General features: G+C 39.9%; 1 protein-coding gene across 18 annotated transcripts in view; it reads left to right on the top strand.

Annotated features, from left to right (window-relative positions):
- AGAP1 (ArfGAP with GTPase domain, ankyrin repeat and PH domain 1) overlaps positions 1-25,675 on the top strand; it is a 372,200-nt gene that overhangs the window by 158,246 nt on the left and 188,279 nt on the right. For 16 of the 18 annotated variants that reach the window (XM_040560960.1, XM_040560957.1, XM_040560956.1 and 13 more), the window contains 3 exons: positions 9,425-9,552; positions 20,319-20,474; positions 25,353-25,445. In XM_040560960.1, the coding sequence (XP_040416894.1) occupies positions 9,425-9,552; positions 20,319-20,474; positions 25,353-25,445 (377 nt within the window). The remainder of the gene's footprint in view (positions 1-9,424; positions 9,553-20,318; positions 20,475-25,352; positions 25,446-25,675) is intronic. The other 2 variants (XM_040560959.1, XM_040560950.1) reach the window with 1 other exon arrangement.

Raw genomic sequence — 25,675 nt, 5'->3', positions numbered from 1 at the left:
GTATGTAATCGCTTTTTTTTTTTCAAGTACAGATTTGGTAGCCAAGAATTTTGTCCTGTAGAACTTTCTAATGCTTTTTGGTGTCATGCAGTACAGTTTTTTCCATCAGAGTGACTCCTTTCTTGCTGTGTGTGATGAAGGTACCTGTACACTTAATTTCCCCCCCCCCTTGTTGGTCACCCTGTGATGTGAAATAGAGCTTATCCTGGCAAGCATCGCCATAGTCTGCTAGCAGGTTAAATGGGTTTGTGTACAGAGCAGAATAGTAATTCCTGTGTTTGGGTATGACTTTGCAAGGCACTGTTTCTAGAGGGGAAAACAGCTTGAGACATTTCTGGCTGTGTGGTGCACTTTAGCCCTGCTGATACAGCTTATTATTGGACCATGGGCCACTGAAAGATCTTGGTTAAAAAGTTCTTAACCTGATTTTGCTGCTCAAGGCAGCATCTCATGCAGCTGCATACTGTGTTGTGTACTGTTCTTGTACACTGACTTGCCTTGGCTTTACATTTTACATGCTTGCACACAGGAAGACCATAATAAATTGAATGCTAACATTATATGAAACAGATCAATTGTCATTTGAAATAAACGGGTGAGAGTTCTGAGAATGAGGCTTAGGGCCTTTTTTATACATTAACGAGAAATGGGAGGCTCCTCAGCAGGACAGGGAGGTGTACATTCCTCTTGGCATGCAGCAGTACTGTGAGCATGTGATGCCCATGTCCATCCCTCTCCTTTTAAAGGAAGAAGTATGAAAGTTGTCTAGCCTGGAAATTGAACGGAATTAAAATAACAGGTCCAATGGCTTTAAAAGTGGATGCTTATCTTTATGCTTCCCATTGAAAAGCATTTGTGGTTAGTGCTTGCTCTGGCAGTTATTACCGCAGTCCTGTAATATGTAATTGTGGAATAAATTTATTTTTATTGAACACATTTGTTGTGAACATGGTATATTAAGCTAAAACAGAGCTACTGTAAATATATAAGCTGCTAGCTGTCTTAAATTCCCATAGTGTATTTCTGAGGTTGTGCTTTTCACAAGAAAGAAACTCTCATCAGCAGGGCTTATGGGCAGAAGCAGATTAAGTGTATTCATCTGATGAAATGTGATTTATTGACGCGTCAGTTATACTAGTGTATAGCTGTGTGCTTGTGGTGAGGTTTTGGTGATGGGGGCTGCAGGGAGGCCTCTGTGCACAGGGCCCTGGCGTTGCCCCATGTGAGAGCAGAGCCAGCTCCAGCCTGCGAGGTCGGTGCAGAAGGAGGGCAGGAGAGAGGCCCCCGGTGGAGCAGGCTGTCCCCCTGCCACCCACGGGTCCCACGGCGGGGCAGGTCTCCATGCTGCAGCCTGTGGAGAGGAGCCCGGGCGCAGCAGGTGGACGTGGCCATGCGGGGAAGGCGCCAGGCTGGAGCAGGGGCAGGCAGCGAGCACCAAGGAGCAGTCCCAGGGCCTGGCCGCAGCCCCCATCCATCACCCGCTGCCCTGCGCCGCTCGCTGGGGGCAGCAGGTGGAGGAGGGCGGCTGGGGAAGGCGGCTCTGGTTTGCTTGGGGTGCTCGCTGCCTGGCTCTGTCCATGACGGGAGCTGGCGAGGGATCTCCCCGTCTGTGCCTCGACCCTCAAGCCCTCTCTCGTTATATTTTCTTCCCTTGATCTTTGAGGAAGGTGAGCAAGAAAGTGGTGTGGTGTGCTGAGCTACCCACTGGTGTTGAACCACCACGGCTAGTTGTGTCGCTTCCACTTTCTCTGTCCTTCTTTCTCCCTACGAGGTCCCGCTAAAGATTTTTTTATAGGACCCATGACTTCTGTAGGAGTTGGTTTGAATACATCTAATGTTTTTTGTTTCCTGATGTTCATGTTATTGCTTGGAGATGTTGGCTAGGATACTTTCTGCTGTATTGTTTTTTTTCTCTGTTCTGTAGGAATTTCAGTAATAAACTATGGTGACCACTGCTAGTGTCATAAAATACCTTTTAAAAGGATTAGTCCATGGAAGTGTTAATTGATGAACAAGAATGAGGCAGTGACAAGGACAGTGTTAAGTACTGGACATGAAAAGAGTGTGTTCTCTCCTGCCTCTTAGTCAGAAGGACTTGCAGGGGTCTTTTAGCTTCTGTATGGGCAGATGCTGAATGCCAGGACATGCATGAATAACGTCAGACTCACTATGATGCAATTTACAAAGCCTGAAATCTGGCAGGGGAGGGAGCAAGTGAAGAGTAGGGATGCCAGCAGTGCCGGATCAAGCAGGGTGCTGGAGTTCCCAGTTGTCTTCATGCTTGGTGTCAAAAAATGGATGGTGACAAATTTTGTGGTGTTTCTGAGCCTGTTTCCCTCTCTTGGAATTTTAAGCACTAAACAAATATTTTGACCTTGTGCTCATGTGAAGGTTGTGAAAAATGCATTTAAATAGAGAATCAGATTTCTTATGTAAGCCTGGTGATGAAGCATTCATTTTCTCTTACTTAAAAATATCACGGTGGCCTTTGATAATAAGGAGAGCATGCCCTTTTGAAAGATTCAGTGTAGTGCATGTACAGCTTGGCCTTCCTAATAAATCATCATCTTATCAAGAGCCATCTTTGGCACTGGTTGCATTAAGGCTAATAGACTTTGCTTTTTGTAGGCAGAGGTCTCATCGTGGTCTGCAAAAGCAGCCAAATCAGTAATTGCCATGAATGTTTCATTCAAAATGCTCTGTGTGCGTGCAGGGGAGGGGGTAAGCTTTGTGTAAACTCCACAGTTTTTCCCAGTAGTAAAAAAATAGGTTGTCCGTCCTTTCTGTTGTTTTTCAGTTAGCCGTGAGCATTCCAACTTCAGTTGAAAGCTGTTTTTTTCAGGAAGTGGAAGAAAATTTAGTGCACAATTCATGTATTCCCGTCTTTTGCATGATTCAGGTTTTAACTAAGCCCAGTGTTTTCTCATGCTGAGACTCTGAAAACAAATAGTCTTGGATGCGATTTTATGGGAAACCAATTTTTATTTAAATTAGTGGTAATTTGAGAAGACTGTTTTCATCTCCTCTAAACACATGATGCTTTTCTAACAGTGTTAAATGCTAAGTATCACCAAGTTTTACAGGTAGTGTGTGCCTGGAGTCTTCCCTTTCATTATTTCGAGCGTTCCTTAGTAAAAAGCAGTGTAAAAGGCGCAGCGGTAACCCTATTCACAGCCTTCCGGGCAAGGGAGCAGCGATCAAATTGTTGATACCTCTGGACGTTTTCCAGGACCTGCCTTAAAAACAGGCAGAGAGCAGTTCTCAGGCTAGGTGAGATTTCCCTAAACGGGTCTATTGTGCAGTGCAGAGCTATCTTTGTATTTTAAGTTTTAGGAGGTGGAGCTAGATGAGACGGTCTTACCTTGTATCTTGAACTTCTTGTAAGGAGCATTTTTCCCTCAGGCCTCTGACTTTCTTGTCCTTATACTTGAATGAAGCTGTGCTAATGAGATTTTAGAGACCCAGCTGCCCCTGCCAAAGCAGCCTGATGCTGCACAAGAAGTTGACATATGAACGGCCCTTTGAACCAGTGAAAGACAGCTCTGTCAGATCAGTTACTCTGGCAACAGTGTTTCTAATGGTGATTAGCTCAGAAATTGAGCACAATGAGGAGTTGGTTCATTATGGAGGCACAGTTCTTGGTTTCGGGGAGAGGGGGTGACCTGATGTGCCCGCCTCGAGTGCGTTCAGCCAGGTGGTGCTCACCCGTACCCCACCACCTCCGTACTGCAGAGAGAGGAATTGGTCAGCTTCGTCTGGCTGCTGTCAGAATTGCTCCAAGTTTCCTCTCCGACAGCGAATAACTTCAGAGTGTGTGGATGGGGCGGGGGAGGAAGCGGCGGTGGTCTGCATGCAGATCTGCGGGGCCGCAGGGAGCGCACTGGCACTGAGCGGTGCTTTATGGCTCATGGGCTGCTGTAGCACCAAGCTCTCCTGCTTAGCGTGGCTGTCTTTCCAATCAAGATGAAATAAATGAGCCGCTGCGGAGTTAGTAGGAGCTGCTTACAAAGGAGCAGTTTGACTAACAAAAAGTAGTGTTTGAGATGAAAGTGGCAGGGGGTGGGAAGGTTCGTTTTGTTTTGGTGAGCTAGGTCAGGCATGGAAGAAGAGGCATTCAAGTCGAGAGCTTTCTATCCAAACTTGAACATTTTATTCATCTCGCAGATCAGGAGTTTCACATGCTTTTGATTAACTAAACCTTACAGCAAAACACATATTCAAGTCATTCTAATTTGTGAAATTAAATGTACATGTACAACAGAGAGGCATCGGTCTTCCCTAACGACCAAATATTTGCTAAACATCAATTCTCCTGATTTGTAATTCTAAATATTCTTGGCATAACCCTGTTTATTTGCAGAAAAGTTCTCGACTTCCCAAATACCTTTTGTTCAGCTTTTCATATCTAGATAGATGGCTTACAGTAACATCTCTGATAGTTTGAGTATGTGAAAGCACAGAAAATACAGTTGATTTAAAAAAAAAAAAAAAGTTAAAATGTTTGTCTTGATTATTTTTGGTACCCGCCACACAGATTAAGTCGGTATTGATTTGGTTTAGAACCATCCCTTAGCAAATATATTTATATTAAATTCAGAAGTGCTGAATAATCTTTTGGATGAGATGACACCTGAAAGCTCCAGGGCAAAAATATTTCTGCTTTCCTTTCTCTATTTGCTTTGTAGAACAGCTTTTTTTTTTTTAATTGCCTGGCTTTCTCTGGACGATGTTTCAATTACAGGCAATTCAACATTAATCTGAAGATACATTGTCTTAAACTGGTTAATGATGTACACAGGTTAGCTTCTGTTAACAGCAAGAATTTGTGTGTATCCACAGCTTACATCAGGCATTCTTGAAGAACAATTCTTACTGTATGTTTTCAGCAGAGGTCCCACACAGCCACTTGGTTGCCTAAAAGGTTTTGTTGTTGCTGTTGTTGGGGAAAAAAAAATCATGCTTGTGGACATTTCCTTGTCTAGGAATACTCCGACAAAGATGCTCACAAGTCCAGTGTGAACCTATTTATAGTTGCAGTTGTGGAAACAAAGTGTGTTGGTTTAAGGATTTTTCCTAGCACTGAGTGGCTAATGAGTTGTCACTTTGAGTCCTAACAAAGATGTAATAACAGAAGCAGGTTTGGAGGCCGAACGGGCAATATAGCTCGACTGTTCTCTGGATCCAGTGTTCTTGTAATTATGGTGTATTTCTCTTGCTACACAACCATTTAACTGTGTTTTTTTCCTCGCTAACTACTGTGTCTGAAGATCTCAGCAGCAGGAGTTAGCAGGTCTGTGGGGCTTTTAGTGCCAGCCATTTTAAGTTTTGTGTATTTCAGGGCTTTTTTCTCTAGAACAGAAGATGTAGAAAATGTGATTTTGCAGCAGCACTGCTGAGGAGATGTATGCTGAACCCCTTTTGTTGACTTCTGATAGGCAAGATTTAGGTTTCATCTCTTCTCTCAAGGTAGCTTTAGAAAGAGCACAGTAGGTCTTTTGACAGTCCGGCGATTGCCCCACAGATGATCAGTCACGTCTTTCATATGTTGCAAACTTTGAAGGGTCAGGGTACTCCTTTAGGTACTTCAGAAGCTCCTATCCCCGTAATATCCAAGGGCAAGTAGCCGCGAGCACTTGAATATTGAATGCAGTCTAATTATGGAGTGACAGCTACATGACTGCACTGAAAGAAGCAAAAACTGTTTGGTGTCTCAAAGGAGAGCGAGTTGCCTAATGAAGGAGGGGGAGAGGCAGGAAGAATCGTGCTCTGGTGGGGCACATTAGGCTTGTTGCCGAAATGGAGGAAGAATTGGGAAGGTTTGGCAGCTCAGGTGGGGATTTCCATTAGGGGGCATGTCATCTTTCTAACAGGGAAAGGCTATGAAATTTGGGGATAAGAATGGTCTATTTTAGAATTTGTAACACAATTTTAAGAAGGTAACGTTAGATCTTCCACTGTAATTTTACCATTTTTGCAGCACACAGGATAATTTACCCTTTGTGTTGCTCTGTGTAAGCTTTGGAGTACAGTTTCCAGCTGCTTTGTGGGTTGCTCTTCACATTTCTAGCTATATGCTAATCTACATATTTCTATTTTGACTTTTTTAAAAAAATCTTGGCTCAGCTGTTGAACTCATCTTGCATCCTTTGTGTCTGTGTTTATGAGCTTTGCAGTTTGAGCTAGGGTGAACTGTGCAGCTGAATGTCCCATCTTCCTCCTCTAGTAAGCAGGAACTCTCCTTTGCAGCCAAAATCTGCATTTCTGTTCAAATGGCACTGAAAGGAGCTAATAAAAAAAAAAGTGTCTGCTTTTGTGGTACTTCAGCTGGCATTCAAGTAACCCATTTGAGTTGGTGAGTTCAGACTGTCGTGGTGGGTTTTTTACTGACTTTCTAGAGCAATAACTGGGCAAGACTGCATTGTGTCTGTTACTGTGATGCTGCAAACACCTATATTCAGATTGAAGATGAGAGATAAATATTTTCCTTGACTAATTACCTCTCCCATGTGAGAGCGGAAGCTTTTGCTGAGAAGGTAGTTTTCATTTGTGTGTGGTTTTAATTCAGTTTTGGTCTTAATTTAGGTCTTTACCACATGTGATGACAAATCTATGTGCATATGTTAAAATCTGACCTTAGGTTTGCTCTCTGCATTCACTAATGTGGTCTAAAATATTTTTATGTATAGCTTTCCAGGCTCGAGATCAATAAACCAATGGTTCTGAAATGACAGAGTGCTACGATATTCCTCTGTAATTTAAACATGATTAGCTGATGAAGGTTATGATCAATATGGCAGGGGAAAATAAATTAATTAATATCATCCTTTCAGGATGATAAGGGGCCTATTGGAGGTGGGATGTAACTAATGAAGCTGCTTCTTCATATATACAAGCCATTTTTTATACAATGTATTTGCACTAAATCATCATTATGCCATCATTCATTTACATGAAAAACATAAGCCCGCAGACCAGTGTGTTATTAAAATTATATTTGAGAAGAAATTGTATGCTTATGCTGCTAAACAATATCTCTGCTTATGTTACAATGTATTGAGTCAAAGCGATCATGGAATTTACATAATTATCTTCCTATATTCTCTGAATAATACAGATTGAATATTATTAGTTTAATCACAGCAAGTTTCTATGCGACTTTGCCAAAGTCATTGCAGTTCTGCCTCACTGACCTGTTTTGGTGGTGACAGTCCAAGTGACTATGGACTCCTTTGCAAAGTTCTAGTACAGTTAAAAATAAACTGATGACATGATTTTGGAGTAATGAATAAGTGTTAATGTGATCCAACATCAGTTTGTAAGCTTGATGGAATTTGAAAGTTGGGGTTTGAATTTGTTTGTATGTTTGGTTTGAATTAAAGTTCCGGTGTACTTAATACAAATTAAAGTTTCAGTATTCTCTAGCAGTCCTGAACTTAAATAAAGCTGATTCTTAGATTGGAAAAGATTTTTTGATCTTGAAATATTTGAATGTTTTAATGTGTGCAATGTAATTTTTACCCCCTTGTTATAGAAAACATCCTGACATTTAAGTCTTGTCATTATCTGTCTTGTCATTATGCTGTCCATGCTTAGTTATACCTGCCCGTCCTGTGCCATATAATACCATGGCAGGAGTTAATATCTCATTGCCTAAGGTGGCTTGGAACCCTTAAACTCTCCTCAGTAGGCATAGTCCACAGAAAATCCTGATTTTCCTGTGTGCCAGTAGATAGTTGTTTCAAAAATAACATCTAAATTACAATATGCAACTTTCCAAGTATAGGAAGATCTGAGCAGTATCGCTTGTGGTAAGGAAGGCAGAACTTGCTGTTCCTTATCGGCATAGAAAAACAACCCCATGCACCATCCATTACTTCAAGATTGTGTGGGGAAGAGCTGTGTATTGTAGCCTAAAAACGCCACTGCACCACATCCAGTGGCACAGTGCATGCTACTGTCTTCCCGTTTTCCTGTAGATTGATTACTTTGAGAATAGCCTGTTTGTCAAACGTGGAGGAGTAAAAGGAATCGTACCTTTAGAATCCATTGCATTTTCCTTCAGGGTTACTTGTTTCTGTTCATGTACACTTCATGGCTCTGTGCTCCCAAGTATCCACTGTATATGTGGAACAAAAGGTGCTGCCCATGCCTTGCCTCCTTTGCCTCAGTTAGTCGTTTATAGAATCTTTATGAAAGTTGTGTAGTTTAAAATCACTTGATGAAGATCACTATGTGCACTACTAAATTTAGTTAGTGTTTTTAATTAATCATTACACTAGTCTCTGTTTCTGAAGATGGAAATTTTATTTAATTTTTAATTTGTGAGCCAAGAAGGTGGGTGACAAATACAGCCCACGGACTTTATTTTTAAAAATCGATGACCTAAAAAGAGCCTTTAGATCTTAACTAGGCCTTAACAGCAGAATGAGCTGAAATTCCAGAGTCTCTGAAATAGTTGGACTTTTTTAAATTGAAAAGCTACAGGAGAGGTGTATGGATTTTGCTGCATTTCAGATCAGCTCTGTTTCCATTTTTTATTGCGAGTGTGCTAACCTGTATATGGAGATACTAATGAATCTGATTAATGTTTCCATTTGAAAAATACTGCTTTCCTTTAGGTGTTGTAGAAAACTTCTCATTAAATTGCAAAATAAACCTGGCATTTTTCCAGCTGTGCCAGTAGTGCTAAGTAATAAAAGCTAAAACTGGAAATTATGATATATCTTTTTGTAATTAGTTTAAATTGGATGTGATGTGCACTAATCCAGGTATTCTGTGTCAGGGACCCACTCTATTTTGTTATTCTGATTGCCATTTGTTTCAAATGTTTCATACTTTTGGTTTCCTAACTCCTGATACAGTGGCTGGTGATCCAGAACGGTCCACCTTATTCCTCAGCTCCAGAGTACAAGCCTTACTGTAAACTGCGGCGTGCTGCTTGGAAAGGGGAGCAATAGCTTTCCTGCCGAACCGCCGTCCTGTGATGTACGACTCCTTCTAGGATCCTTCCAGGATCATGCTAGTGAATAGCACTGAAATGCACTCAAACTAGATTGTGCTAGTGAGGATACTTCTTGTATGAACTCCTGGTATTGCGTTTTGTAACTTGCACGCCTGCCTTTTCCCCTTCTGCTTCGATGTTACTGGTTTAGTGGCGCTTACCTGGTGGATTGATAGTTCAGGGGCAATTTCATCCATGTGGAGAACAGAGTTGGAGTCTCATGTGGAGCATATTGTAGAAAACCAGCATCTGTCATCTTAATTGGATGTATTGCAGTCAGTTTTTGGAGCAGCCTTTGACAATGGAAAAACTGCTTAGTAGCCATGCCCTGTTTAGTATTTTGTGTATTCTGTATATTTTTGACTTAACATATTTTTCAGTGTAGTCTGTAGCTTATCTGCTCCTGTGTTTTGTTTCTTTCAGTTGCTCAGAAGATTGTCGCAACAAGGAAGAAACAGCAACTCTCGATTGGACCCTGCAAATCCCTACCGAACTCTCCAAGTCACTCATCTGTGTGTTCTGCCCAGGTTTCTGCTGTACATATCAGCCAGGTACAGGCTAAAATCAATGCTTGCCTGAAAAAGGAGCTGATAGGTTGCTTTTCATCTACTATATTTAATGCCATTGCTCTTTTTCTTGCCTGATAGGTAGTTGGTATGTTTGAAAGGTATCAGTGATCTGTAGTTTAAAGCAGTACTTTTTAATTGTCTTGACTTTGTTTCAAGAAACTGCTGTGGTGAAGTAATTTGGCTTTAAAACCATTTTTGATAGTACTGATTATGCCCAGCAGCCTGCTGCTCTGAGTAGACCAATTGTTACAGTAGCAGGATTTGCTGTACTGCTTTTTAAAATTACCTCACAATGATTTTGGTTATTGTTCTCATTCAGTTGTATGCTGAGAAATATCTGGTGTATCACAGTGGTTGGCACACTAGAATTTTACATTTGTTACCACTGTGTGTGGTTGTAATTGCCTGTCTCCGTTATGCTCAAGTGAAATGATTCCCTCTAATGGCCTAGCAGTATATGTTGATAATGATTTGTAGATATGCTCTTTAAAAAAAAAAAAAGCCTTTATGACAGGAAAAATCTGGTGGCCTTGATGCCATAGATGCGTTATTTTGGGAAACATTTGGCTAATACCAAAATTTTCTAACATGCACAGTTTTTTACCCGCATACATTAATACTGACTTCTATATTCCACTGTGATAATCCTCCCTCAGTATCTTTTTCTATTGTCAAGTGATAAGCTATGCACACGTTCACAGTTTGGGTGTATATAAGCTCCATTGCTCGTATCTGAGACCCTTGCAGCCAGGAAGATGGTGTTCCCACTGTGCGCTCTGTCTTGGTAGATGAATTTACAAAGCCATTGTACTGGCCCTTACAGTCTGCGGCCAGCACTGTGACCTAGCTTCCTGATACTCGCTGGAGCAGACAGAAATGTCTGATACCCACCAGCTTTTCTGGCATCTTTTTCAGTCTGAACTCAATAATATAAACCAGTAATGTTTCCTAAGGTTATGTCTTCAGCAACCCATTTGACATTTTGTTCTATCTATGGACTCTTCTCCCACGCTGTGTGTCTGCCTCTTGGCAAAAGCAGTATGGTGAAGAATTGTTCTATCTTTGTGGGAAAGTTATTTTTTTTCCCCTCTCATTTCACATGTCAGTGTCTTCTGGAAGCACTCTGTTTAGATTTATACCACAGGGTGAAGGTTCTGGTTCTGCTGTTCTTGTAGTTACTGGTCTCCTTTTGTGCCCTACTGGAAACTTTTACCATTGAGTTAACCCTACAGATGCAGATGCCAGTTTATTCTTAGAGTTCTTTGCTGTGAGATGTTCTGCCTTGAGCTCAGCCCAGATACCAGCCTCAGACTGCGACTCTCACTTCTGCTGATTATGCCCCAATACAGTGTTGAATTTCAGATCCCTCTTTCTGTAGCAGGTGCTAAGGCTTGTGACTCCTCTGAAGAACCACAGCACCTCATGGTGAAGTAACAAGCTCCTCATATGGAAGAAGTTCTTCCATTTCTTGACGTATGTGACATTAAGAATGTTTCCTCTCCACTTTCTTTCTGACCAGGTCATTGCCACAAGTACTTGGAACTAGCCCAGTGTGTGAAATGCTTTTTTCCTGAACAAATTTCTCCAGACAGTTGTGTATGTTCATACTTCTGGACTGAGATGAATTATGTTCTCTGTAGAGGCTGTCTTTGGACCCATCCTATTCAGTGGTGAAGGAGGAAAGTTACTATAACAGAACTGTAGAGAATGAATGGCACCATTTCCAGTAGCGATCTTATTCTTGGATCCAATGAAGACCTCTTTTACTCTGATTGCATAGTTTTTCAATACTTTCTAAAGAAGATAGGTGATACTTTGTACAACCCAGTTTTAGCCAGATGCTTTTCTGTTCTGCATTTTCTTAAACCCTTTTTGTTGATGAAGCTTGTTTGATTAAGGACATGAAACATCTAGGTTCTCACCACATTCATACTCAAGTACAGTTTGGATACCAGCAGCAAATACAAAATTATATGCGAGTACTTCACCTAAAGAGTAAACTTCTTGCCAGTGATAAGAACTACTTGGGAAAATCAAGGTAACTTTTTTGATAAGGATCCCTGAAATCTTTTTCAATAGGTATGAAATAATATTCTTTGCCACTTTTACCAGCTGATGCAATTTTCTAACAGAAGCAATGGTAATTTTGACCAAAGATGTCTGTCTTCTGAGATTGATGTCAGCCTTAGACCATAAACCTGCTTTACTTACTGTCTTGGTGCCACACTTAATGCGACCTTGTTTAAGGAAAGGGAGCTGAATTCTTATCCTAGACTTGAAAGAACATTGCAACTGCAGTTCTGATTTTAAGATAATCTTGGGGAAAATTTACCATCTCTGATCCTAACAAGAAGATTGTCTCACGTTCTTTAGAAGATCTCTTTTGATGTAATGATGTTTCAGTGAGGATTTCCCCAATGAATCAAAATGGTATCATTAGAGTGCACTGTCACTTGCATTCTGCACAGGAGTTAAGGTTTTCAGAAGTAGTGGTTTTACAAATTGCTTCATATAAAATTAGACGTTTCTCCTTCTATGGTTGGATTACTTTGGTGCAAACTCTTCAGATGATTATGCAGTCAAGAACTTAGGCTATAGAAAACAAAACCAAGACAGTGTCACCCTACCTAGGCTTAGCCCTTAGCGTGTCTTGGGGAAAATTCTAAGGCTTTATACACACAGGGGCTTCTCCATATCATAGTTTCCATTTCCAAACTGTGGAAGTGCTGTTAGTGTGTTTGGATGTGTATACTCATGTCCAATAGTCCTAAGCGACGAGCACCTAGGTTACATTACCTGCTAGAAAATGTTCTCTGATACGTCTGTGTTCAGGTATCTATGTATTTCCACACAGTAGTTTCACAGAATGAAATGCTTCCTATTCCAATTACCAAAAAGAAAAAAAAAAAAACACATTTGTGTTTTCAGTAGGTTCTGCTTTTGTTTTCCTTCTGTCTAGATTTTTTTTTTCTTTATAATGTCAGGTTGAGGGTTTTACCTGGAAACTTTTGATAGTCAGGGTCAGTAACCCTTGGTATAAGTACTTCACATCCGTATGTCGGTTTTCAGAGCAATACAGAATGCATGCAAAAAATTTCTTTTCAAACCCAAGGATATCACTGAGGATTGTTCAGCTTCCGGTCTTTCTGAATGCCTCAAGAGGTAGATTGAGTTGTTGTGAGAGGAAGAAGTGTTAATTAATGAAGGCTTCAGTGTATTCCACCTCAGTTCAAGATGCACCAGAAAACCTCAGTGTGAAGTAGCCCTGCACCTGATAACCTGTCGAGTGGTTGCCTGGAGATGCGTCAATTTCCTTTGCAAAGTTTACACTGTTGTAAACATCGGAAAACCACATGGCAGTTGATGCCTTGCCGGCTCTCCTGGAATTCAGCTGTTTGAGTTCGGTGAGAGGGAACTGAAATGGCAACATGTCCTTGCCACGTGTGCCAGCACTTTTCCACGTGTGCATGTGCTACATGCACTCCACCATGATAGAGAGGGGCCTTAAATGCCACACCTTCCACGCTCTGAGTTTTAAAATATTGCTTGGATGAGTATTGAGTGGTACCATGTAAAGTCAGCCCCCAAATCATTATACATGTGGAGTGCTGCCCAAAGAAATGTGTTTAATGGTGCAGCAGTGTTGTTCCCCTAGGAGATGTGTTACACCTGAGAAGGGTATGGAGCTTAGCATACTGCTAAATTGCATCTCAGTTATGGCTAGCATACAAGCCTGCTCCCTGCTACCTGTTGCAAACTTGTAAAGATGCATTATTTATGTGTGCATTAGGCCTCTATAAAGTTTTTACTACAGCGAGATTGTCTAAATATGTAAATTAAACTATTAAAAGGAAAGCACAGTCTGCTTAATCATCCATTATTTTACTGTATATGAGACCTGATTATGGTAAGCACTAAATAGTAGGGCACCATTGTCTTATTTATAGTGGGGGTCATTTAGGATGAAATGTTTTGTTATATTTTACACATTCGATTGAAGAAGAGACTATATTGCTTAGTCAGTTTTTCATTCTGCTTTTTCATGTAATTTGCAAAACATAAACTAAGAAGTGAAAATTATTTGATACCATTGGAGCATACATCATGATGCTTTCTTATTTACACAGTTATTTCTAATCTCTAATGTTTATTTAAAATAAACAATTTATATATATTTGCATTCCCCTTCTTTCATGTGCACAGTAAACATGTATATGAAAGGGCATTCTCCAGGCTTCACATGTTAAATTTCAGTGCATCTGTTAGCATACTTCCTCTTCCTTTCTTTATCCTCACAAGACCTTATTTATATTCCTATTAGTTTTTGTTGAGCCTACTTTTATCTCATCCTAAGATCTCTTAAAATTTCCATTTCAGGCTTTATTGTTTAAGTTTTCCAAATAGTGAAGCGGTTGCTGTAACTGTAGAATTGAAGTCTACTGTTACATTTTATTAATTGAAAGTCGTTAGTGTTTTTTCTGAGATGATTTTTTTCTATGTGCCAGCTTATTTTAGCCAAGTTGTCTTAAAGTTGTCTTGGTGATTAGTCTTTGATAGGTCTAATAAGACAGATGTGCTTTTTTTCTCCTCTTTCTTTCATAACAGGGAAAAGGTGAAAACTCTGTAGATGGGCAATTTCTTAATATGTCCCAAAGGATGAGGTTAAATTGTCAGGATTGCCCTCCCTTACTGTGGAGGGCTAGACATACTGAAATCTCCGGAGTCATTTATCTGGACCTAAGTTTGAAATCTAGTGTAAAATTTGTATTCCGTGGCAACGCAATCAAAGCTTTCTAGCTTTTGCTGAGGCAAGGACTAAACAGTTTCATCTTCAATCCATCTTTGGATGTGTGCCTGTATACAACCAAGATCCCTTGAATAAATTGGATTCCCACCTATAGTGGTTTTAGATGAAAGACTCAGATAATAGGTCTTTCAAGAACAAAATTGTACACAAGTGGGCGAAGAAAAAATGTGTCCTGACTAGAGAATCTTCCATGACTCCTGTATTTCTGCAGAAATGCACTTTTCCCTTCTTTCCCCAGCAACAGAAGGTGCAGAGAGTGGCTGTGTTCTGTCACAGAGTATGTAATCTCTGCTTTTGATCAAGGTTTGGTTTATTCCAACAGCTTCTAGGCTCCCTGAAGCTGTGGCAATCTCATCTGTTTTAGATGTAGTACTTGCCACCTTCATTTTCTCCTCAAGCAGCGGTTAGAGATGATTTTTCTTGGAGGGTGTCCTGTTACATCTAGAGAGCAGAAAAACATTGAATCCATTATGACTGGGTTACCTGTCAATGAGAAAAAAATCAGCTTTATTCTTCCTATGCTGTCGTTTAGCATTTTCACCTGATGTTTTTACTATGTATGCTTTATGAATAATTTGGCAATACAAGGCTTATATAAGGCGAATATTTTGCTGCCTTTGTATAATTGGTCAGTCTGGAACATGCCCCTAGCAAATGTGAGGATAAGTCCAACTTTGTTAATGCAGGTCACAACTGAGCTCCTGATGTGCAAGGTAAACTCACTGTTGTTTTTTTTTTTTTTTTTTACTAATGGAAGCAGAAATATGTAACCGCTGAAATACATCCATGAAAGTGTGTGATCTGGCTTGATTCAGTCCTTTTTTTTATCACAGAACCTGTGGGCAGTGTATGCAGCATTCTTTTTTAATAAGGTATCAACAGGAATCTCATAAGTTTTAAGTTGTATGGTCCATATTGGCGGTGTTTTCCTTTGAGGTAACTACATTGAATGGACCCAGTTGGTCAAGTGACACCAGAGTGATGGATTTATCTGAGTTCTTAAGCAGGTTACAGTAGTGACAATATTCTACTAAATTTGTGCTTGCTGTCATGACCTTGTTTTGTTTTTTTTTTACAGTGTCAGTCCATGTGGTAACAAAGCTTTAAGTGTATATAGATGCTAGAGTTATTCTGTAAATGGAGTATTGGACATTGATGCAAGGTGCATTCAGGAAATAGCATATCTGTATAGCTTAATAGTGTGCTGAAGTTCATTGGCCACCATCAGGCTGTGTATTTTCCTAGCAGGAAGAAAAGATACGGTTGCACTGTGTACTTCCAGAAGTCTAGCACATTTGAGAATGGACATGATGCCTTAATGAGGACAGAAAAATCCATCACCCAGGAAAGCCAACAGGGATGTATCTGTATAAATGCTTCTTCTACTGGGGCTAATAATTTCCCTGCCAAGGTTCATTTGGTTGACCTATGTCCCCATGGCCAAGACTGTGGTTAGAGCAGTGACGCGCAGAAGTGGCCCTTTGTACTGATGAATAAGGTATGTTTGTGTCTTGAGAGCAGTGGAAAAACTTGACTGAAAAAGTAATGTTAAGGTGTGTAATGTCCTTAAGGGGAATTAGAGTGCTTATTCGTTTGGTTTTGACTGCCACAAATTTGACCAGTTTGTCTACAGTTAGCAAATGAGTTTATATTTGTTATGTGTTGGATTACATGTGCTGTACAGATTCACTGACTTGATTTTTAAGGCTTCGGATTCTAAATTCTGTGAATTAAAGTTATTTGCTACGTGCCCTAAATTCGGTGCTTCATTCCAGTGAGCTTGTTATTAAATGCTTGCGTACAGATTGCAGGAAGTTGCTTTCCACAATCTAATATGGCAAGGTCACTGGACTCTTACTTGATGCAAACTACCTGACAGAGACCACTCACCACGCTTTATTTCTTTGAGCGTATTAGGCTTAGATTTTACGAAGGATATGCTTTCCAAGTGCTTGTCTGGTTGCATTTTTCATTGCTTCTGTCTGCGCAGGCTATAACTTGGAAGTCACGTCAGAGCTTGTTCTGGTCAAACCCATTCTCTCTATTCAGGTGTTTCATAGCAGCTAAGTGGATTTATTTGCTAATTACTGGTAGTCTTGGTAAGAGTTGGAGCTTGCTTAGTATTGGTATTCAATGCTTTCATGCTTTGAATATTTTTTCCTTTTAAGTCTTTTATTGAAATAGTTGTTTTGTTTTGTTTTCCAAATGGTATATTTTGAAACCATTTCAGAATTTTATTTACAAAGTTGAAAGTCCAGTGGAGGTACACATGTGTGAAGAGAAACATTGCCAGCAGGACTTCTTTTATAGAAGTCTGTATCCGAGCATCTGTCTTTGGGGACTAGAAAGCCCAACATGTATGTATCTTTGTTTAGCAGTTACTCCTTGAGAATAAATCACTTCAAAATCCATGAAGTAGTACTTCAGTGGAATAAATATAAAGCATTTCTATTAGATAACAAAATATTAAAAAGGGAAAATTTTACGGAATCCTTAAAGTCCTCTGTCTGGTAAATGAGTACGTAGGGCAGAAATCCGCATTGTTATATTTGATTTATGTGGCAAGGATGTGTTGAGAAGGGGGAGTGGGAAAGCAGCGTGGTGGAGCTGAGCTGCCCATTGGTGTTAAAACACCACGGTCCTTTCTGGTGCCCAGTTGGAGGGCACAGAACTTGGGATAAGGATGATAACTGGGAGTTAACAGGCAAAATGTGGACTGGACATTGCCAGAGTGTAGTAACTGTGCAGAATTTGTTGTAAGGTGTTAAAGGGACAAAAGGTGGAGTGCGTGTAAACTGTCCACCTTTGTCAGCATTGTGATGTCATGTTGACTTTGGTGTGCGGAATTATTTTTGTTGATGGAAATGAACTTTGCGCATATAGTGTGATGAATGCTGTTGAATGTGTATTTTAATGATAATTCCTAAACATGTTTTTCACGGAGGTGAGGGGTGGCCTGTACTGTGTGTACGTGGTAAGGCTGTGGTGGCGGGGGCTGCAGGGAGGCCTCTGTGCACAGAGCCCCAGCACTGCCCCATGTGAGAGCAGAGCCGACCTCCTGCGAGGTCGGTGCAGAAGGAGGGCAGGAGAGAGGCCCCGGTGGAGCAGGCTGTCCCCCTGCTGCCCACGGGTCCCATGGCGGGGCAGGTCTCCACACTGCAGCCCGAAGGAGGCTGCAGCTCACAGAGAGCCCCTGTGGAGAGGAACCCCGAGCACAGCGGGTTGATAAACTACCACAGTTATCTGCTTCTAGTTGACAGCTATATGCCTTCACCTTTTTAAGTTGATCAATATTATTATGAAACAGAACATAGAACAGAACACATCGCTTTTTTTAAGAGTTTATGGTTCAAATCCTGTCATCAGTGTACCTGTATTTTAGTCCTTCCTTCTTACTGTTTTCCTGTCTTTTCTCTATTAGAAGCTTCTAAATTTTCGAGGCATAAGCTTAATCTTCTTCCTCTGTTTTCATTGTGTACTGTCATCTTTTTTTTCCCCTCTTCTCTTGAGCCTTTCAGCAGCATGGTTTTAATCTTAAATGTGTTCAACCCACTCGGTTCCCAGTGTTGGTTGCTTGCTTGGATTTCCCACTTCCTCATTCCCTCGCACATTTGGTTCTGTCACGGCAAAGTGAACAGTGGGTCCTCACCATTCTGGCCCAAACTCAATTTCTTTAGACCAGTTACTTATTCCATTGTCTTTGGTCTTCATCTCTAATGCTAGTCTATAGTGGCTGAATTTTCAGATCTCCTCATTGTAGACCTTTCATCAGCCTTGCTCCTTCCTGTGTTTCTTCAGAGGGGTGGTCACTGACTATCACAGATTCCATGTGTCTTCTTGCAGGTATTAACTCTCTTGTCCATTTGGTGTGTTACTTGCTGTCTCAGCAAGAAGTCTTAGAGAAAAGGAAAGTGAATGTGGTGTAGATTAAGGTCAGCTCTTCCCAGGTAGTCCTGCTCATCACTCATTATTATTCGCTGTTAGGACACTAAAAATGATAATTCAATTCCAGTTCTTGTTCTTCCATCATCTTTGGTTTATACACTTGGTCCATCTCCAAATTCTGCTTGCTACTTCTTTGTACTTGAAAGTGTTGTAGGAAAAACTTGGTCAAAATCCCCTGTTATTTCCAGTATGGCTATCTCTGGCTTCCTGGCAGCTATCCTTCTTTGATTCAGTCAGAATGAAGGGGAGATTAAATTTAATATCCTTTTCTTAATACTTCAGGGGGAAAGAGAACAATTTTCTCCATAAAAAAGTTCACTTGGTGGACTATAAGTCCTATCTTGTCACGTAGAGATGAAGAAGAGCATGTCTACAGAGAAACAATGAAGAAGTGGTATTCCTGGATTTCTGGCTGCATCAATTGGCCCTTTGGTCCAAGCATGAGTTTCTTGACTTGTGCCTCTTCCTATTTACCATTCTCTTCTTGAATTTTTAAAAGAAAAAATAAATTTGAAAATGCAAAAAGAAACTTCAACTGGATGATGTAAAGAAGGATTGTCTTCTACCTGGATCTCCTTCAGAGGTTTCATTTTGATGGCTCACCTCTGCCTGCAATGTGAGGTCCATACAGTGACCTCTAACGTGTGTCATGGGAAGTCCTGGTCCTGCTGATGCCTCCCAAGCAGAGTGCCCTCTGCATGGCAGCTTTGTATGCGTGTGTAAGGTCAGTCGCTGGTGGAGGAGCAGTGCTGAAGAGGAAACACTGGAGTGCCTTCTTTTCCTGTTAAGCAACTTTACCTGGTGAATTCCTAGCTACAGCAATTAAAATTAGTTGCCTCATGTCATGGGAGAACCTTTCCCCCCAGACATCCCATGAGTACCCTGTTTTACCCTCTTTCCTCACCTCTTTTAGGTAACTTGACTGCTTCAAAGATACTCTTGCACCTTCTCACAAGTGTTAGAGACCTTTATTTCCCCCCTCGTAAGTTACCTGTGAGTTGTTGTCCAAAACCCCTGTATGCTGCTGCTCTCCTGTTGAGCTTTTCTTCAAACACATACAGAACTTTCAGTCTTTGCTTTGCATCAGTCCCCACTCAACATACGCAGTTATACCCTCAAAGGATATACATGCACCTGATTTAAAAAAAAAAAAAAAAAAACAAAAAACTGTGCTTTTGTGCTTCCAGACTGTCTGCATCATTTTTAGTACTCTTTTATTATATCTAATAAAAATCAAGACTTTAATCACCTTTTGGTACTTCCCAATCTGTCTGTTTTCTTCACTTTCCTGCTATTAGTTGCTTGTTGCATCAATTCATTAATTGGCTTACTGAGTGACTACTTTATTTCTCATGAGACTATGATGTAACTTTATATTTTTGGCTATTTTGAATAAATTGGAATGTCTTCTTTTAAATTCTGTATCCCTGTACCAATGGATTTCATGGCTTCAGCAAATGTCTCAAGTTCCTATTACCATAATAGGTATTCACAACATTGTGTTTTTTTTAAATTTTCTTGATTAGTTCTCAGTGGACTGATGATTCCAGACTAGGATTTAGTCCAGTTGTGCAGTGCTGTTGCACTAGGTATTTTTTCTTAGGTTTGAGGCAGAATTCAGGTTACCAATTTTGAAGTAGAAAAATAGAATTTACAGATTTTCCCTAGCGTTTTGCTTAACTTTTACATTAGTAAAACAAAATGAAATTGTCATTCTACGTAATATACCCATAACTGGATATAAACAAAGTGCCTACCACATCAACAAATATCTAGGTTTTCAAAAATTAAGGCTATGGAAAAAAAATATATATATAAAATATATTTGAAGGCTTGGAAAGGAAATGGGTGGAATAGTGGCAGTAGGGCAGGCCTGCTGTGTTCCTGAGCTTAGGCTGCTATTTGTAGGTATCGGAGCTAAATAAAATACAGCTGTGGATTGCAATTTCTTGAAAGCAGTGTATCACTGTTTAAAACTTAACTTTAATCCTTGCAGACCAGTAATGGAGGAGGGAGTTTAAGTGATTACTCCTCCTCTGTCCCATCAACTCCAAGTACCAGCCAGAAGGAGCTACGGATTGATGTTCCTCCCACTGCCAACACACCAACTCCTGTCCGTAAACAGTCCAAGCGCCGATCCAACCTCTTCACGGTGAGTGAGCCCAGGAAGAGACTATTGCTATATTTTTAGTAGTGCTCTGTGGTATTGGCCTGAACTTCAACCCGGTTGAGTTGAGCTGGTCTAATCCAGACAGGAGTGGTGAGATGGATCTGTAGGCTTGAAAACAAAAGCGTTTTAGCATTACAGTGGGGCTGTTCTGTTTAAGGACTTAAACAGAGACTAAGTAAGGTGATGTTTCCATACTGGGAATTTCAGTAGTTGAATTCTGGAGCCTTTGTCTGACTTGAATTCTGAGCTCTGTCTAGATTCCCAGGTTTGCCAGCCTTCCTGCCATCAGTAATGAAGACAAAGCTGGGTTTCTGCTTCTAAACCCTGCCCTTGTGCTGAATAATACTGCTGACTCAGGGCTTCTTTGTGAAGTATCCAGTGTTTATAGAGAGGTCACAGTGTTTGCCGTGGGAATTCCACTGGGTACTGGAAAATAACTACCCCTTGCTGCTTTTGTTACTATATAGTCTCAATTCGCTTTTATTTTTCCAGGGCTTAAAGATATGACGGAGATTAAAATGACTTTATCTTCCCAGACCATGTGATTTTTGCAGAGGAATAAAAAACTTACTAAATAGAAAGCGTGACTGGTCCACTATGATCGATCTTTGGTGTGCACAATTGCTTTGGGAAGTAATGAAGCCTTGAGTGGCGATTCCCTTATTTTAGCAGTCTTGCTGAAAGCTTTGGGATTGGATTGTGTAATTGTGGGTTTTGTAATCTTTTTTTGATACTCTCCTAACAAGTCCTTATAATAAACAGAAATCCTGTGGGCTTGCATACAAACTCATTGGTGATGGTAGCTACACATAGTTGCATTTAGAAAGTCTTCCCAGTCATCATAAAAAGCTTGTATTTTGTATTCCAAAGATGACCCCGTGTTTACTTCCCAAAGCTAACTAGCTCCTCAGTTGTATCCAGGAAAACACTTACAAAAATGGTTTAAAAAAAAAAGTTTTGCAATCTAAACAAAATCCCGTCTGTCAGCCTTTAGCAAGTAAAAAGTGTTGTTATAGTTTTGGAGTGCTGAGTGACAGCACAGAGTACCATAGATCACCCTTGGTGTGCCCATCTTGTCAGTGATATTTTGATTAAAAACTTTACCTCTTCAAACTCCTACAAAGTAATTAAAATGATGCATTTTTGTTCTGGGAGTTTTAACAACAAAAATGCAGAAGTGAGTGTCATATAAAAGCTTGTCAGTTTTGACACTGACATTTTGTAGCAATTGTGTGGATTTTTCCCTCCGATTGCGGGAATAGTGGCTCCTGTTGAGGAGTACTCATGAGTTATTAACTCCACTAGATGTCAGTGTCATCCTAGAAACTGCGAGCGCACTCATAAATCTGGGAATAGAGCTGAGACCACTCCAGCGTCTGTCAAAAGCATTTGCTGACCGTTTCCTGTCTTAAGTATGCATAAAATGCTGTGAGGGCTGTTTAGATGTTGTTGACATTTGGAAAACTGGGGGTGATTTATATTTGAGTAGGTGTAAATTTGAGAAAGTGAATAAAGAGAAACACATATATCTACAGTCGAGGCAAAGGTCTGAGAAGAATATGAAATCAGCTGTGTTTGCTATAAACAGAATAAACTGACTGGTTTGCGATAGCTGATAGCACAGGGAGAACCAAATTTTCTCATATAGAGGATATTGGCAGTTGTCTTAAAGCCAAATAACTGGGGAAAAATTAAGGGAAAAATAAGTGGTGTGGGGAAAAAAATGTCTCTTCAGAAATATTTCTGTCTTTTAAGATCTGGTCATATTGAATGCAGTGCAGAGTTGCCTTGTAATCCCAGTCCTGAAATACTTTAATACTGACCCTGCTCTAAAAGGTTTCATGCCGTATCAACCAAGTTGTAGCTCAGAATTATTTAACTGAATAAATAGATGACTAATATTTCCTGTCTAGTTATGAACAGAGAGGGAAATCAAAAATATTTTAGTTAGCTGTGGGTATTTTCTTTTTTTGCTGTGCTTGTTTCCTAGACTGTTACTTGCTTATGACTTTATTGCTTACATTTGTTTAATTGCAAATTGACCCTTGTTATGTAGCATAAGTAATAGGTTTAGTTTTCTCCGTGAAGATCTTCCAGTGTTGGAAGAAAAATTGGTTAAGCAGAAAACAGATGTGATTTTTTTCTTGAATCTATTAGATTTTGAATTGGAATAGTGTTGAGAATTTTAAACACATTTGTGTTTCAGTGCACTGTATGCAGTACATGATCTTTTCAACTTTGTTGGATATTCATGTTTTCTGTCAAGCTATCGTTGCAATAGCTGACTTTCCACTTGGGCTTTAAAATAGGTCAAATAAAGCAGAAGGGTAAATGTCTTGTTTTGTGCACTGCACAAACAGGAACAACTAAATAGTATCGTGTAGCACAGGTGAGAATTCACACTTGAGCAAAGCACTGATTGTAACTACTTGTCGGATTACGTATGGGGCGAATGAACTTCAGGTGCAGTAAGATGCATCTCCTTTCTCATATTCAGTATAACCTGTCTTACATTATTGCAGATTTGTGAGAGTGTCTTTTCTTAAAAGTTAAAATGAACTCTATCTCAGTATATTGGAGATCAGTATTTGTACTTTTGGGGCTCTCCGGACTGTTGATACAGGATTCTGCTGGTGCCCAAACTCAGGTGCTGTATCGTTCTGGGTCTGAAGCAATCTTATTTCGCAGTCCTGATTGGAGTAAGGTTTTGAATTGACAGAAATCTGCATGTAACTTCTAATGCAAAGAGAAAATGCGTCAAATGATATTCATGCAGCTTTGTTCTGTTGGTTTTTTGGACCTTCTCTGGTTTGCCTTAATGAAGCTTTAAATAGAACTACTTAATGTGTAAACATGACATCAGAAAAAGTCCTAGTAAATGTTGATACACAATGGTTTAGATTTTTTTTTTTTAGTCTATTGGATATAAGATGAAATATGTGTATTATGGATAGATGCAAAACCATGAAAAAGCAGGTTATCTCTCTATTTTACTATAATTTTTTTGTTTTTAAACAGTGGAGTGTGATAAAATTCTCCCCTTGAAAATTTTATGTATTCTGTAATTATCAGCAGCTAAAACAGAATTTACTTAATATACATTCCTATATTTCTGTACTTTTAGCAATTGGCAATATTTTGTATTAATTAATAGATGTATTAATTAATAGGTATTTCCCTTCTATCTTCATTGTGTTCTTTCCTGATGCAGTTATTTGTATGGAATAGAAGATGTGATGATTTAAAAACAAAATAAAAATTAGTGCATAGGTATTTAGTCTCCCTTTCAGAGATGGGATCCTTTCTTTTTAAAAGTCAAATAAAAAGAAACATTCAAGTTGACAACTTCCCTCCCAAGGATTTGGCTACCTTCACTGAGTTTCTTTAAAATGTCACTTAGGGACGCTTTGCGCTATTGAAGTATTGTTTTGTGTTTTATTATTGGGAAGTGGCACTTTCAGATTCAGAAATCTGTCTTGAAGTAAGAGGAACAATAGTTATCTTGAACATCGGATTTCACCCCTCCCACTTGTTTTGCTTTCTTTCATTTATTCTTTGTTTAATTCCCTGGCATGTCATTCCATTGCCCCTAACCATAGTAACTAGTGATAGGAGCCTACTCCCGGCAGAGCCGGGAAAAGCACGGCTTCCCTGCTGGGTAAATGTGTTGCTTAGAACGCTGTTACTTGAAGTCTTCCTCTGTGGGCTTTCTTCCCTCCCCTTCCCTCCCCTCGCCTCCTAAGGCAACTGCTTTGGGCATTTTCCTCCTTCCATCCCTCCGCCCACTGAGTGCTAGAATACGGAAAACGGGTATTAGCTATCCACGATTCTGATCATTCTCCTGATCCCGGTGTCTTTCAAATATCCCTTTATACTGCAAATCAAACCCAGTATCTTGTAGCGCATTGGTTTTCATTAACTTTCCATTGTGGTACTGGACATCGCAAATGTATTCGTTTCATATATCATCAGTGATTTGAAAAGCGCATGAAAATGTTTTCCCATTTTCAATATTGTGTGAGTAATGTTCCTATTGAAAAGTAATGGAGTGAAGTTGTCACTTGTCAGTTCAGTTATTAAGGAGGATGACTCTCAGCTCTTTTTTTTAAATAAAATAAATCTGTCAAAATGATTATACTTGTGCGTTCTTTCACAATAATGGGCCAGAATCTGAATGTCTTAAAATTCCTATAGAGTCATGAAGTAGGCACAGGGAGCTTACTCCTCAGGGCACTCCTATCTTTTGAATTGCCTTATTCTGGCTTTCTGTTGTTTTAAACATTTGGTTTAATTTTCCTTACGCTGATATTTATTTATTGCGTTCAGAAAACTTTTTTTCAGCATCAATTGCTACCTTTTCTTGAAATTCCAACTTTCTAACCATCCAAATGCAGAAAAAGAGTTAAAATCAATATGATCAAAGACCACATCATAAAATCACATTTCTAAATAGCTGATAGCCTTTCTAAAAATCACACAAATTTGTTAAATATGTACAAGTATATATATCAGATTTTCTAAATGAGAAGCTGGAACCTTCATTCTTCTTTGGAGCTGCTATTGGAAACTTGAGAAATGTGTCTTCTGATCTGCTGGGTCTTCAGGCAGTGAAATTTTAACTCTTTAAACCTAAATCCCATTTCAAACAAGCGGATGGTTAAAAATTAGAGAGGGTATGTAGGTATTCAGAGCGTTCAAATTTTTGGACAGTCATGTACTTGTGTAGGTTCTTCCCCTCCTGCTTTGTGGCTATATTTATATTTCAAAATTCTTTTTTAATTGCTTTTTTAAAAAAAAAAGTGTCTTCTGTATGAATAGCTACCTTTAACGGAGCACAAACTTTTTCTTTTTCCTCTGCAGTCTCGGAAAGGGAGTGACCCAGACAAAGAGAAGAAGGTCCTGGAGAGCAGAACAGATAGCATTGGAAGCGGTCGTGCAATCCCAATTAAACAGGTATGCCGAAACACTTTTTTTTGCTTTCCGTAGTTGGAGACACACCTCGGGTCTTAAGCACTCTGATGCCGAGCCTGTGCGCCAAGATTTGTTTGATGTGCTCTGGTGATGAATGTGGAAGTCACTCACTTGACATCAATTAGGAGAGGTTCCTATGTGTATTAAAATAGGATCATTAGAATAAGAAGAGGGAAAATGTGACAACAGGCCTAATGAAGTGCAGTCTGCCG

Source organism: Cygnus olor, chromosome 6 (genome assembly GCF_009769625.2).
Source record: "Cygnus olor isolate bCygOlo1 chromosome 6, bCygOlo1.pri.v2, whole genome shotgun sequence".
NCBI lineage: Eukaryota > Metazoa > Chordata > Aves > Anseriformes > Anatidae > Cygnus > Cygnus olor.
This window is presented reverse-complemented; position numbering and strand designations above follow the sequence as displayed.